Raw genomic sequence first — 15684 nt, forward strand, 5'->3', positions numbered from 1 at the left:
ACTTGAATTGGGCCCGGACTTCAATGGGAAGCCAGTGAAGCTGACGGAGAACTGGAGTCATGTGAGCATAACGTCCAGTTCCCGTCAGCAGCCTGGCAGCTCTATTTTGAACCAATTGAAGTATCCGGACCGTCTTCAAGGGCAGCCCCACGTAGAGCGCGTTACAGAAGTCAAGACGGGAAGTCACCAGTGTATGAGTCACTGTTGCGAGGCTGTCGTACTCCAGATAGGGGCGCAGCTGATGAATCAGCCGAAGCTGGAGGAAAGCGCTCCTCGCCGCTGCTGTTACCTGAGCTTCGAGTGAAAGCTCCAGGTCGAGGAGCACTCCCAAGCTGCGGACCTTATCCCTATTGCATCTTCCTTATTCCGAATCTTATTGCATCTTCCATTTTAGAAGTATTCTACAGTATTCAGACTGAGGAAGCTCAAGACATATTGCATAATATTGTTCTTAATAAGGCAGTTAATGTAAAGCTAGAGAGGATAGATAAAAGGTAGATACAGTACCTTGCCCATATGTTATTTTGAAATAGTATCTTGTTTTAAAACAGCTGGTCATACTATAATAATGCCTTGCAGAGGTGTTCACCTCTCTTTGACTTTGCCACATTTTGTTGTGTTACAACCTGGAACTGAATGGATTTAATTGCCGTAGTTATCAGTTGATATACACAAGATCTTAAAACATCACATGTACTTTGACAGATTGGTGTGTATGCGTGTGTGTGTGTGTGTGTGTGTGTGTGTGTGTGTGTGTGGAGAGAGACCTAAATTCTAGACTAGCCAGAGTGATATATTCACTTTGCAATTATCTTTGTCTTTCCAGAGGTATGTCTGGTGGAAGAAGAGCCTGGATGTTTGGACAAAAGATCACCCGTTCCCTATAGACATTGATTATATGATCAGTGATACATTAGAACTGCTGAGACCAAAGATAAAACTCTGCAATTCTCTGGAAGAATCTGTTAGGCAGGTACAAGAACTGGAAAGGGAAATCTTAATCAAATTAGGTAAGAATGTTATGTCAGGAAGCACAAGAGCTGAAATAATTGCTGCCTGATCTGAGGCTTGTACACCTTACCATAACCTTAAGTCAGGACCATTGACCCTCTCTTGCCCCAATGGCTGAGTCCAATTTGAGAGAAGTTATTGGGAGCCATGCTTCAGTGGTCGGTGGGGCCAAAGGCAAACTGGACAGGGCCAAAAGGCATAGGAAATCGTTCATTGTTTTTGCCTGTTCACCTGCCCTCTGCAAACATGGGAAGAATGACAGCAGAAAAGTGAAGGAGCAAAGCCTCATTTGTCTAGCTGTCCTCTTTTGGGCAACTAAAGCTTTTGGGGTCCAGAGGGAGGAGAATGCTTGTGAATGGCCAAGAATGTGGGTCTGTTCAGGGCCTGTTGCCCAAGGGTTTCACAGTTTGGATTTGGCATGGCCTAATGATTTGTTAAATTTGCAATTGCATATCATTTCCTATAAGAGAGGTAAACTGATTATCTGAAAATTGCAACAACCTGCACATGCCCAATGATATAAAGAAAGCCTAGAAATTCTAATTAAAGAATAATAGATTGGTGCTTCAGAATGAAAATTAGATGGAACTCCCAATTCTGGTGAGAAAGTTGGATGAATTTTGTAGAAATTGAAATACAAAGTTGGATTTGTGATTGAATTCCAAAAGTAAAGCACTACATAATATTTAATTTTATTTTTGAAAAGATGTTTACCTATACCCACAAACCACTGGTTTTTCAGTAGATTAAAATATAATACATCAAATATTTTAAAATATAATAAGCTGTGCAATAAACCATATAATAAACCACATTAGAGTAATCTGTAATTCCTTTGATATGCATTCTACATTTTAACTAAACAGATTCTGCAGATAGTAATAAAACTCTGCAATTTCATTAAGCAACAAAAGCTATCACTATGAAGGCACCCTGCTAATAAGAAGCTTTTGCTACAGGGTGGTATAGAACTGGAATGAATAACCATAATCATGATGAAATATATAAGATGGGGTAGCCTTATGTCAAAAGATACTGATGTTCATTGAGAAGAAAACAGAATGAACTGAATTGTAATTATTTTAATTTCAACTGAGATGTAAATGTCATTTTCTTGTGGATCAGGGTTACCTCTGGTACTGTGTATGGATGACTTTTGTACTTGATACAGGTGCAGGCTTCTCACAACATTAGTCTGATACAGGATCTGTTGATTTAATGTTGGAATGTCCTTGCCTTATTTATTTTTTATATTCCAAAATAGCAAGCTTTGCTGACTTGAAACTTCAGTGTTAAACATACTCTTTATGTTTTGGAATTTGCCAACCTGCCTTGGAGTGGGAAAGGATGTGGGAGCACTGAGGGATTGGCTCTTAAACCCATCTTCCTGCTAGGGAAGAAGGATGGGTCTAGTTTTTCAGTTGCCTGTTGAAAAACTAGTCTTAATGACCCACTGAATTATACTTTTCTCTCGTCCATTAAATAAGATGAATTGCTTTGTCCTCCAAAATGTGCTGGAAATTTACTTGAAGAAATTCCAAAGACCCTGTATTTGTCCTGATGTAGTGGCTTACATAACTTGAAGCTTGAGCTTGGAGATGTTGCAACCTAATCCTTCACATGCCTCTCAGAAATAAATCCCATTGACTTCAGTGGGACTAAGGCTTTCAGTCTTAGTCAGAGTTTTCCGTAATGTATGTTTCCTAATTCTTGTTTCCTTTCATAGGACTTGTGAATGACAAGGATTCTAAAGATTCACTTACTGAAGGAGAGAACCTGGAGGAGGAGGAGGAGGAAGAGGAAGGTGGAGTAGAGATAGGAGAACAATCTGGAAATGAAAGTGAAATAAATGAGCCAGAGGAGGAGGTGATTTCCCCACCACCACCACCACTAATTTTCTTACTTACAGCTTGAGAGAATGTATAAGCATACGATGATGGCCGGTTACCCAGCCGAGGCTCAAGATTTCAAAAACACTTGAAAGTGACCTGATAGTTGTCCTCAGCCTAATGCCAGCATAACTGGGAATTGCATACTTTATTTTAGGAATCATGCCTGCTGTTTCCTGTACTTACTATGGCCCTTTATTATGTATTTGAAGCTTCTGAGGTTAGGAAATAATTGGGTCTGCTGATCAGCATCACTGTAAGGAGGTCAGGTGTGGAATTCTCTTTTGCATTATCAAGAACTTCATGCAAGAAGATGTGATCTTAAGGAAAGCCTTCTCACAGTAGAGTGAGAACTGGGAAAGAGTCCATGGACTCTGATAGGGCAGATTTGGTACATATACTGAGCAATGTAACAGATAGTGTGTGGGTTCACCCAGAGTCCCATCATCAGTTTATTTGTATGCCACTCTTCCACAGTAAACTTTCCTCAGAGTGGCTTCCAACAACATCAGGGGAAAAAAGCATATCTAAAATGTAGCAAGCAACATTCCAGATCCAAATACTGAAATAAAATAGGTTAAGTTTATTAGGTTAAGCTTCATAATATACCAAGGTTAAGCAATCCACTCCAGTGAATAGTGAGGCCCAGCAGAATAGAAAAACAAATATCTGAACAGAAATGAAAATAATACATCTATTCTAAAATGAAAGAGTTACCCATTTCTGATGGTTCCTAGGTAGTGTCAGCCTTTGCCTGTGAAGCTAGAGTTAGTCAGGGCCCTGCCTCCTCATGCAAAAGTGGAACTGAGCATGACAGAGCAATAAGGGGCTAGTTGGGTCTTGCAGAACTTATATCACGATGTTCTTCTGTAGTTTTGATCTCCTCCTTTTGGGAGTGGTGGAAGATGGAAGAATTTCACCATCTGAGCATAGACACTCTCTTCCTCTGCAAGGCTTTGTGCTTCATCTAGCTTAGCCTGCCATACTATGCACTACGCTATGCACATTCTCTAAAGCTTAAATCCTTAACCATATTACCAGCATGCATAATTTTTAAACAATGATTATCTACCTTAGATTGTTCTAGTCCATACAGTTGCTGGACTGTAAGGGAATCTGTTGAGCATAGCAGTTAAATAACAGGATAAATATTCAGTAATACTTTGCTGGGAAATATTTATCTGCTACTGATCAACTGGGTAGAGAGTATTTCAAAATGCAAGTAGTAGGGATTCCTAGAAAACAAATCTGACTCTCTCTCTATATATGAAATAATTAAACCTTTGAAAATTGCAGTTTGTGTCCGTTGTGTTGAAACATGGCTTGAGATTGTACATTAAAGCTGTTAACATTTCAGGAGGGCTCCGACAATGATGATGAAGAGGGAGAAGAAGAAGAAGAAGAAAATACGGATTATCTCACAGACTCTAATAAGGAGAATGAAACTGATGAAGAGAATACTGTATGTATTGTTTTTAAGATTAATATTTGGAACCAAAAGCAATATGCACTCACACTAAGTAGATGGATGCATAATATTAATGAGCTTGATTTGGCTTATCAATTCATATAAATATCAAGATACAAAATGTGGTAAAGTAGTCCTTGTGTAGGCACAATATCCACAAATGAAGATGTTGACATAGGATTCAATATTTTGGAAGCTCAAGTAAAATTGCATAAAGAAGAGAGAGAGGGAAGCTAGGTAGGAATACTAGTATTACAGACCAGCCTTGGATTCTTTTAATAGTCCATTGCTGATGTGCAGGGAAAACACACAGAGACTTCTGGTCCCCAGAAATGGCCCAACATACTGAGCTGCATAGGTAATGTTCGTTTGAGCCCTCTACTGATCTTGCCACATGCAGATATTGTGCCTACATTAGGATGGATTGTGCACAAAAATTCACTGTTTTCATAACTGTCCACCTGAAGAATACTGATGATTGGCTTTGGCAAGTGTTTGCCAAAACAAACTGGTCTACCTCACCTATGTTGTATTGGAATGAAGTGAATGAAGTTCGGTGTGGTGTAGTGGTTAGGGTGTTGGATTGCAACTCAGTGGCTCTAGGTCCTAGTTCCCACTTGACCATTATGTCACTGAGTCACTTTGGCCCAGTCACTGACCCCCCACCCCCAGTCTACCCTTCTTCATAGGGTTGTTGTGAGTACAAAGTGGAGAGGAGCATGAGGATGATGGAAGCTACCTTGTAGGGGGGAAATACCCTAATATTTTATCTATTTGTTTATTAGATTTAGATCCCATTTTTTTCTTATAACAGATTCAAAGTGGCTTACCTCATTTCCTCCTCCTGCTCTCAATCTTATCCCCCCAATAACAAGGAGGGAGGGAGGGCTGACAAGTCTATGACTGGGCCAAGGTCACCCACTTGGTTCCTTGGCCAAGCAGGGACTAGAACCCAGATCACCTGAGTCCCAGTCCTACGTTCTTAACCACTGTACCACAGTGGCTCTCTCTCACTGGCTCTCTCACACTGTTATGTAACAAATAATTTCTTGATTTCTGGCCAAATTTCTGCATCCTCTTGGGTATCAGTTCTGTACTGGCATTGGTTGGCATAAGCTATTATTGAACTGGCAACTGTTACGTTGTCCAGGCGATAGCTGTCTGTGCACTTAATATATAATCTATATATACTTTTATAAAAATGTGACAAATGAAACTGCCCAGAGAGCTTCAGTTGTGGGCAGTATAGAAATGCAATAAATAAATAAAGGTGCAAGTGATTGAAAATAATCTTATAATAATCCGATGATTGAAATTGCATTAAGCAGGGAGTTTTATTTAAAACTGCTAGCTGCTTCCAAAGATGAAAATGTTGAGGGTTTTGAAGCCCACAGTTTGAGGGATACAATTGAATTTTTTTTGTGCCTAATTAACTCCTTCACAAGTGGCTAATTTATAGACAAAACAACTTCTGAGTTAAGAAGCACATGTATTTTGACATATGGCTGAGACATTGCATACAAATGTCACACCATTAAAATATGAACTATTTCTACCTATCATTTAGAAAAACATTTTGTCCTGATCCTAAACACCAGTTAAAACTTGTTAATAGCTATCGAGAGCCAGACAAATCACTTCACAGCCTGTTAAACACCATGTAACTGATCTTAACTGAGAAAGAATTATATTAGCTCATCAGACTAAGGAAATAATAGCATTTTTTTCTTCCCCCATTTTATTAGGAAGTAATGATTAAAGGAGGTGGACTGAAACGTGTCCCGTGCGCTGAAGATGAAGACTTCATTCAGGCATTGGACAAAATGATGCTGGAAAATTTGCAGGTATTGCATTTATTGTCACCTGAATTGGTTGACTTACTTGTGCACTTCCACAGAAGCCCTAATTTAGCTTTTATGGAAGCATTTTTGTGCAACCATCTTGAATTGTGCCTCTAGTAGTGCACCTTATTTAAAGTGGATGTTTAAAAAACATTCCATTTTCTCTACTTGGACACCATCCAGTGGTCCAGATACTGGGGTACCCTTCATCCTATCCACAAGGATGTGGATGACTTTCCTGTTTAACTGTTTGTAAAATTTGCACTGTGCTTTTCTGTAAATTATTCTTAGAAAAGGAGTACAATAGTACGAATGAAGGCAGTGGCAGGATTGGGCACAGCAGCAACTATTAAGAACAGGCAAAAAACAATCTGGCATCTTAAAAGAGCTGGGGAAGTGCAAAGATCTTTCATACCGAAAAGACATAAATGTGTGCCAGGAAAACCTGTTATATCCTGCTCACTGTAGAATTATATAAAATTAGCATACTTAGTATTCCTTAGCATACTAAGGAAGTCAAAGGCTTACCTTAAAGTATGCTTCCCAGTACTCTGGTTTCAATGGAAACTGAATTTGAGCCATAAATATATTGTCTGCTGAATCTGAACCAATAATAATAATTTTTAAAATCCTGGCTTAATTACCTGATATTTTTTGGAGGGGGGAGAATAGCTCAACTCCCTGGATGAATATTTCCATCCAAAAAAGAATTACATTTCAACACAAGTATGTTCTTAGCTGTTAGACTCAAAAAGAAAAAGTCCAACAGGACTTGAATAATAATATCAAATATATTAGCAAATGTTAGCAACATTACATAAAATTTGGTGAGTGCAACGTGTTCTGGCCATTATGGTACATGGGATTTGAGCATGATTGCTAGAGATTACACAGGAAGAAGAAGAAATATTTTGCTTAATACTTTCCTTTTGGGGGCACAATTGATTTTGCTGTTACTGTACTCTTGGCATGAAGCTGCAGTCATTGCTAGATTCTTCGTGAGTGTACCTGATAAGATCCAAAATGGTTTACAAAGAATGTCAACATGCATACTTCTAGGTATACAGACAGAATTAATATATGTCTAAAACACAATCTGGGAAGCAGTTATATAGGTTACTATGTTCATATCACCTTGTTCGTTGTCATAGCTAAAATAAGCACTTCTTTTTACATTCTGTTTTTGTACTCGGACATTTACACTTTGTGTTTATATTGCACATTCAGCAAAGGAGTGGCGAGTCTGTGAAAGTGCATCAGCTAGATGTTGCAATTCCCTTGCATCTCAAGAGCCAGCTCAAGAAGGGTCCACCACTAGGTGGTGGGGAAGGAGAATCTGAATCTGGAGACACAATGCCTTTTGTCATGTTAACTCGAAAAGGCAACAAGCAGCAGGTGAGGATCTATCGCGATGTGAATTAATGTTGTCCTTTTAACATGTATTACCTTCTTAATGTCCTTATTCCTGCATGTTCTCTTCAGTGTCCAGTATTGCTGGGAAATGAGACTGAAGTAGGGATCAGTGTGAAGACCTTTTACAGTAAGAAGTCTCAGCGAGCAAAAAAGATGTTAAGCAGTCATTGCCTCATTTGAAATGCAGGGAAATATCACAGGGAATTGTCATGTCAGGCCTTACCGTGCTGGAGCAAATGTAAGGTCTTCTGTTTACTTTCCTAGCTTTCAGAGAACCTTCTGAAATTCCTGCTAATCCTTTTTCATTCTCATGAATATGAGCCTAAAGCAGGAAACATTTTCTGTTTTATTCTTAAAGGAGAGTGATCATCCTTAGACAAGAATAATCGATGAGAATTGTGTCCTTACTCTTGAAGCAGAATAATGTATTCCCAGCATGTTGCCACATTGAAAGGGTATCACTTTCCATAATCATGTTACAGCTGTATGAGACCAGCCATCCCCAGCTAGGTGCCCTCCAAGGATTTGAAGCTGCAGCTCCCAGCATTTCTGACAGTAGGCCTTGCTGACTAAGCCTGATGGGAATTGAAGTTTGAAACATCTGTAGGCTACCTAGAAAGACTAGAATCTAGAATGAGATTTTATGCAACATAATAGTTCAGATCTATGGTCTTAGGTATACCGCTCTCTCTCAGCACTCCATCAGCAATTTAGGAATGATAACAATCTCCCTTATCAAGTAGTTTTAAGTATTACAACAAGAGAACATTTGTGAAATGCTTGTAACACTCAGAAACATTTTAGGAGACTTACCATCATCATTTAAAAGGATACGTTAAAAACAGCAAAATATTGTTTCTTCCAGAGCACTCAAAATATTTTCAGGGAACAACATGGGAATATTTAGATGTGTTCCATTACAATCAGTAGGATTTACTTGCATCCAGATTCCAAACCAGTGCTCTAGCCATACTTTTGCTTACCAGTAGTTTTAGAACAATAGCAGTTTTTTTCTATGTGGCACATAAGTGTAACCAGATCGATACTTTACTCTTGTTCACTCACCATCATTCAGATTATTCTTCTGAATAAGGTATGCCATGTTGCAAGTAAGTGGTACCACACTAAATGGAGCAATACTTGTATACTTTATTTGCCTCCTAGAAGTGATTAGTCATGCATCTGGTCTGTCCATTGGGTTCTTATCAGTGTCTTGTGCCCCTTCAGTTTAAGATCTTAAATGTACCGATGTCTTCCCAACTGGCTGCAAATCACTGGAATCAGCAACAAGCTGAGCAAGAGGAGAGAATGAGAATGAAAAAACTGACATTGGATATCAATGAACGGCAAGAACAAGAGGATTATCAGGGTAGGAAAATGCTTTTGAAGGTCTTTCATATAGATGATGTCATCACTTCCCTCACTGTAGCCCTTTTGGGGTGCTTTTACACAGTCCTTTTGTCACTGCTCATTTGTTTAGTTTCCAGATGCATAAATGACTGCTCTGAGTCACTACCTAGGAGAAGACCGATTGCAGTCCTACCATAGTTTACCAGATTATTTTAGAAAAGCAAAAGCCAAAGATCAGCACAATGAAAAGATACACTGGTCAAATAAATATTGCTGTTTCTTGAAAAGCCCTTCCATCAATTCACAGTTGTTTTATGTCCAGTAGGCTTCCTAAAGCTCTAGGCTGGTTACCAAGAGAAAGAGTGATAGCTAAAAATCTTTCAGGAAGCAGAGTGGGATCAGTTATGGTGGTCTCTGGCTAGCATGAAAAATAATTATTCTGAAATGTACAGACCGGAATTTTCAAACATGACTTTCTTTGTTTGCCTTTAAAAATTACTTTCTTTTTCATATTTGCTTTTGTTCTGTCATAGTTATGCCAGTAAATATGTACTAGCCCAATAACCATTACATGTTCCAAATAAAATGGGAATTTGTGTATTTTTGTTGGTATTGCAGAATTTAGTCAGAAAGGTTTAACTGTTTCACCGAAAAAAACAGGATTTCTCAGGATTCTCCTTCTGAAAGATTAAAAACTTGGGAGCTACGGCAGTTGACAGTGCTAATATTTGTTTAGATTTGCAACAATACCCTCTGCCACATGTTAATGTTGCTTTCAAATTTATAAGCAGAAATGATGCAGTCCCTGGCTCAGCGGCCAGCTCCAGCAAATACCAACCGAGAACGGCGGCCTCGTTATCAGCATCCAAAGGGAGCACCTAATGCTGATCTAATCTTTAAAACTGGTGGAAGGTAGGTATTCTGGAAACATGGTTTTGTTATTGCAAGGTTTTCAATTTGCCCAAACATTCATTATTTAGACATGGAAAAAGCCAATAATTAGCCAATAGTAAAAGTGATCATTTCCTTGAGCAAGAAGAAATATATCCCTTGTATTCTCATCAATCCACAGTTCTTTGTAACTTAAAAAAGATACTTTAACTCTTAACTGTAATTGGTAATCAACTCATTAAACTATTCCCATCTAGGCAGAGAAATTTTAAAAACACAGTAGAGAGAATCAAAACAATCGTACAGTTAATGAAGCTACTAAGTTACTTTGGCCTAGCAAGGACATGGCAAGTTTATTTTCACTAAGTCTTCCCTCCATAGGTACAGAACAAAAAATGTTTGTTCAGATATCTGCTCCCTGCAAGAAGCTTTGTCCTAAACCATGTTAAGTGAAGAGAGTGATTACTGCACAGTGATTTTGAATAGGCACCAGGAGACTAATATACTTCCACAGCGTCTATAGAGAGATTTCATTCCTACTTTCATAGTAATTGACCCTAGCTGAGGAAGGTTAGTTATCCAAAGCTGCATGGGTACAGATTGACAGGATATTTCTTGCAAGCCAGTGACCTGTAGAACTCAGGTGTCAGCCTTTTTCATACAAACAATTTAAATCCTGGCTGATGGAGTCAGAGAAAACTTGGAGAAGACCATGATTAAACCTACTCAGAATATTACCCCCCAAATGGCTTAATAATTATTTTTATCAATTTCCATGCATTATATCCCTATATTGTAATTGAGGTTTGGAGAAGCTGAGAGCCAGCTATCGCTGAGAGCCAGCTATCGCTAATTGCCCAAAGCCACCTAATGAACTCTGAACTGGGGCTTCCTACTTTCCAGTTTTAACCATTAATCTATGGCCATGTGCTGCCTCCAGCTCTTTCTAGTCACTTCTCTAGTTTTCTCTTGTGTTGGTCTCTACGTGGCACCTGTACAGAGAAGTAGCAATCCCTGTGATGGAGCCCCATGTCAGGTCGTCTCCGGGGTGCTTCACACACATATATTTCTATCCCACCCTTCCTTGCAAGGAGCACGTGACTTATTGTCACACATCTGCTTGTAAAAAGAAAATGCTTGCATAGTCATTTGTCTTCTTGCCACAGCCACATGTTTATCATCAATCTATTGCCTAACTTTGGTGATTTGGTGAGGGATAATTGAGCACCTGTAACAAGCAGGTCAAAGAAGAAGGAAAGTGGGAGGAGAAAAGGTGTTCTTTTAAATAAGTAGTAATGTTGTGACCAAATATTCCACTTCCAAAATAACTTTATTCTGAGCCAAAGAAAAGGTGAAAGAGGATCACAGAAGAATGCAGTTCATAAAAGATAGTACTTGCTTCTCAAATTCACTGTCATTCCTTTTTTCAATATGAGCAGGCGTGAGAGAGGGAACAGACAGCGTCGAAGCTGAGATTAGTCACGGAAAAGAAAGAAAAGTGAGTTGTGGAGCAGGAAGGTTCAAGGTATAGAGAATGAAAGTGGTAGCCCTAGGAGTCAGGATAGCCTTGTTCTAGAAATTGCAGCTGGGCAGTCAGTGGTTGGTTGTTATGTTGTATAAACCTTGCATGGATGACCCAGCATGGGTAGCTTTTTCAAACTAATCACAGTAGGAACCCATGGTCTGTTCTAGTGTTTTTTTCATCCACAGTAGGTTGTTGTGTCATCCAAACCCAGACAGCATGAAACAGTGTGGATGAGTCCCAACAGCCACAGAGCTGCTTGGCAAATGCAGCAAAAATCCCTTCTTGTGTCAAACAAATGGCTTTCAGGTGACTGCCATTGCCAGTCAATCCCAAAGGGCCAGAACAGCACCTTGGGATAGCTAGCAGTGACCACTTCTTCTTCCCACCGCAATCTTGAGTGTTTGCCATAAGTTCCTCCATTTTTCCAGAGATCACCAAAGCCAGCAGTAGAGGCAAGCACAAGCTGCCCCTTCAGAGTGTCCAAAGGCACATCGGAGGGTCTGCCCACTAATTTTAATTACTTGTTTTGCACTGCAGAGAGGTGTAAAAATAGATGTTTGTTTTATTTTTTTTTCTGTTGTACAAAGGAGCTCAGTCTCAGAAGTACAACAGGGCCAACTTCCAGCCTTAGCTGAGGTAATGTGTAAGAGGATGTCCCAACCCCTTACCCTGCCCCTGCTTACTTTGGAAATCTTCTTGCTTTCAACGGGGAACTTGTGTTTGAAGCCAAAGTCACAAAAGGTTTTATTTTAATGAAAAGAGGGTGTTTACTGTATATAATACCTTTTCACAGCAAGATTGGTTTTCTTTGTGCATATTTTCCGCTGGAGTCCCCATGGAAGAGCATATTTGCATGTGCCTCTGGGGGCTCAGGGGAGTGTCAGAGTGTCCCACCCCCATGTTGCATGTTTATTTAAAAGGAGAACTTGTTTGACAGATGCCAAAGCTCAGATGCTGAATTTCAGGCACCTTTTAAAAAGGGCATGCTGAATGGGAATTTGGTGGATTTGGACTGGATCATACCTCTGAGTATGTTTGTTTGTTGTTTGTTTGTTTATAAAATGTGTATGCCGTCCATTACTTGCATCTCTGGACGGCTTACAACATAGGTCAAGATCAAATAGATAAATTGACAATTCCACTCTGGCTGCGAATTAATAAAATACAAACAATAAAAACCAGTTCCCATTAAAACATATTAAAATATGGATTAAATAAAAAGGTCTTGACCTGGCGCCGAAAAACATATAATGACAGTGCCAGGTGGACCTCTCTGGTCCCAGTCCAACCTTTCCTGTTTGGAGGATTGGACTGGAAAGTCAGTGTGGTGTAGTGGTTAAGAATGTGGGACTGGGACTTAGATCTGGGTTCCTGTCCCCACTCACCCATGGAAATACCTGGGTCACTATGGGCCAGTCACAGATTCTCAGCCTAACTCTACCTAACAGGGTTGTTGATGTGAGGATAAGTTTGAGGGGAGGACAACTAGGTAACCCACCTTGAATTCCTTGAAAGGAAAAAAAAGGGGGATTTAAATAATACATGGATTTCCATCTTCAGCTGAGGTAACATGGTGACTGCTGCCACTTTCAGGCTGGAAGTTAACTGTGTTGTGCTTCAATGAACAAGACCCTTTTGGTGCTACAGAGACAAAGAAGAAAAAATTGTCCATTTATGCCTCCCCCCCCAAAAAAAAATTGAGTGAAGAAAGAATGGGCACTTGCAAGAAGCTGCTGGGCACTATTCTAAAGAGTAGTTTGTGCTTGTCCCTTAGGGGATCAGGGCTTTCACCAACTTAGAATTAAAAAAATTAAACGACAGCTATGTCAATCTGAAATTGGCTCACAGTTGCTGCTGTCAGGGACTTATCACTCCGACAGTGGACAGTGTCCCATACCTTGGGGGTGGGCAAAGGACCCCCTGTGGGTCCTTGTGGGGGGTCCTTTGTTATGCTCATTATGGGAGCTTCAATGGTTCAATCAACCATTGTGGGAAATAACCACAATGTGTTGCTGTTATGTGTGAACCTGCATTATAGGTAGAGAGGCCACTGTAGACCAGAAGTGGATGACTGTAGAACTCTAGGCGTTCTGGACTTCAGTTTCCAGAAGCCCTTGTCACCGCGACCAGGTGCTAGGAATGCTGGGAGACAAAATCCAAAACATCCCTAAATTTACTTTTTGCCCACCCCTGGTGCAGACTATAGCAGCTTAGATACTCCTCTTGCCAAAAATGGCTTTCACTTAGATGTCCTTTTAAAATAAGTATTAGCTCTGATCTAGGGAGCCTTATGTAGATTTAAATCTGAGCTCCCAAATTGCACAGACTGGCTCTGTTGCAGCTTGAATATAAGACATATGTGTAGGAAACAATATGGCTTGGCTTGGCAAAAGCAGCATCTAAAGGACCGAACTGGTTAAAGTATTCAGACTAGAAATGACTATACTAAGCATTCTTTACAGTTTTGTTTTAAAGAGAGGGAAGGCTATTCCCTCCACACTTAAAATATTGCCAGTTCCTTTGGAAACTGGAAAGTCATACCAGTTCTTCCTTACGGCTGTGTAATCATTCTGTTACTGGAGATGTGCAGTCACAGACTCTAGAGTTACTTGAATTATGCAAATTTGCATAATTCTCTTTTTATTAGTCAAGTAGAGAAGCAATGAGTGGTACAGGATAGTGAAGCTCTGTTATGAACATGAAATCTTACTTTGCTACAACTTGGACTTCAGACACTTTAATTGGGCACTGCCTTCATACTTTTCAAGTGTGTCTTTGCAGACAGAAAGGCTGGAAATTAAATTTAGAATATTAAGCTAGTATTTGCAGGAACCTGAACTTTGATGTGGATACCATATTTTGTGGTACTTCTGTGCTAATGCAAAATTGGAATATATAATTGACTTGATTATAGTTCCACTAAATCTCATACTTGGCAGATTATCATTAGCTTGGCAGAGTTGGAATTGGAGTCCAGAGTAAGAGTCCTTAAAATACCCAGCCTGCTAATCTTGACAGGCCCAGTTGGCTGTGTTTGTCACAACATGACTATGTGGCTTGGCTCTTCATTGTTAATGTTCTTCCTTTCTTCTCTTTGTTAGGAGACGTTGATCCAGCAGCAAGCGTCATTTCATTAGGTCCTGTATCTCCAATGTTGTGGATTAGTGGAGTCCTCCAGCAATTAAACGAGAGCAGCGGACACATCTGAGCATGTCAGTCTAGAGAGTTCAGAATCGAAAACTGGGACAGGCTGGGGCCACAGGGCAGATCCACCAGCCTCCACTAAAAACAGAAATAGCGGAAGCTTCCAGTCATGGCCTACCAAACAAACAAAAAGCATCTTGTTATGGAACCATGTGAGGGTTAATCTTCTCATGAGAATGGAAGTAAATAAATGAGATGGTTAACTTTACCAGTGAGCAGTTCAGTTACAACAAAGAGCAACTTAAATAAGATGGATTATGCTGGAACAGAGACGGTTTTGATGGCTAAGTATGGGGGAAATCAAACCTAAAAAGTGTGGCATTTTCTCTGAATTGAGTGTGGCGTGTCAGGAGGATTTTCATTTTGGGGGCTCCAGATCTGCATTAGAGAAGTGGGAGAGCAAGAGGTAATTATCACCTAGTAAACCCCAATACACAGGATAAGCAAAACAGCAACTGACTTACCAAAACACAAGATAGTCCACAAGAAAAAGGCTTTTGTTCTAAAAGGAAAACCCAGCTCTCCAAGATGGGGGTGTGGGAGAGAGTGAGGAAGGAACCAGATCCAAGGAGGTGGGGTGACCTAGTGCAGGTCAAAGTAGATGGGAAGGTAGAGAGCATTGACCCAAAGTTGCTTTGAACAGCCTGACACCAGCCTAAGAACAGGGATCTAGAGGAGCTCGTTGAAGCATCATTAAAAACCAAAATGTGCCAGTCAGCATGACAGACAGATGCCGAGAAATGGAGCTGAATGTTCTGTTGACTTTCATGGGTTGATAAGCCTCTGTGTCTACATATTAAAAAAGAAAAAAAATTAGTTGGCAACAAGTAGAATTTTTATTTTTCTAAATGAAAATAAGATTTCTTGGTCAGTTTCTGACAATCTTGTTTGTTAGTATAGTTGCGGGGGATTTTTTTGTTTGTTTGCTTTCAAGTAGATATAGTACATTCAGTTAAAGAGCACATCTGTATGCTACTAATTTTTTTTTCCTATTTTAAAATTCTTTTTACCACTGTTTGATTTCTGCATGTAGAATTTTAAACAAGACTTGTACAACTTGTAACATTTCACACTTGCATACATACACACACA

At 39.8% G+C, this 15684-nt stretch overlaps 1 protein-coding gene across 1 annotated transcript in view; it reads left to right on the forward strand.

Moving 5' to 3' along the window:
* The window catches only part of UPF2 (UPF2 regulator of nonsense mediated mRNA decay), a 49701-nt gene extending 38349 nt beyond the window's left edge, over window positions 1-11352 (forward strand). The window contains exons 15-22 of the mRNA XM_044423265.1: window positions 827-1010; window positions 2738-2877; window positions 4258-4362; window positions 6114-6212; window positions 7437-7604; window positions 8850-8991; window positions 9764-9884; window positions 11303-11352. Coding sequence (XP_044279200.1) covers window positions 827-1010; window positions 2738-2877; window positions 4258-4362; window positions 6114-6212; window positions 7437-7604; window positions 8850-8991; window positions 9764-9884; window positions 11303-11336 — 993 coding nt within the window. The 3' untranslated portion in view covers window positions 11337-11352. The remainder of the gene's footprint in view (window positions 1-826; window positions 1011-2737; window positions 2878-4257; window positions 4363-6113; window positions 6213-7436; window positions 7605-8849; window positions 8992-9763; window positions 9885-11302) is intronic.
* Window positions 11353-15684: the final 4332 nt, after the last annotated feature.

The sequence above is a fragment of the Varanus komodoensis genome, unplaced genomic scaffold, assembly GCF_004798865.1.
Source record: "Varanus komodoensis strain SLA01 unplaced genomic scaffold, ASM479886v1 scaffold13_3, whole genome shotgun sequence".
Classification (NCBI taxonomy): domain Eukaryota; kingdom Metazoa; phylum Chordata; class Lepidosauria; order Squamata; family Varanidae; genus Varanus; species Varanus komodoensis.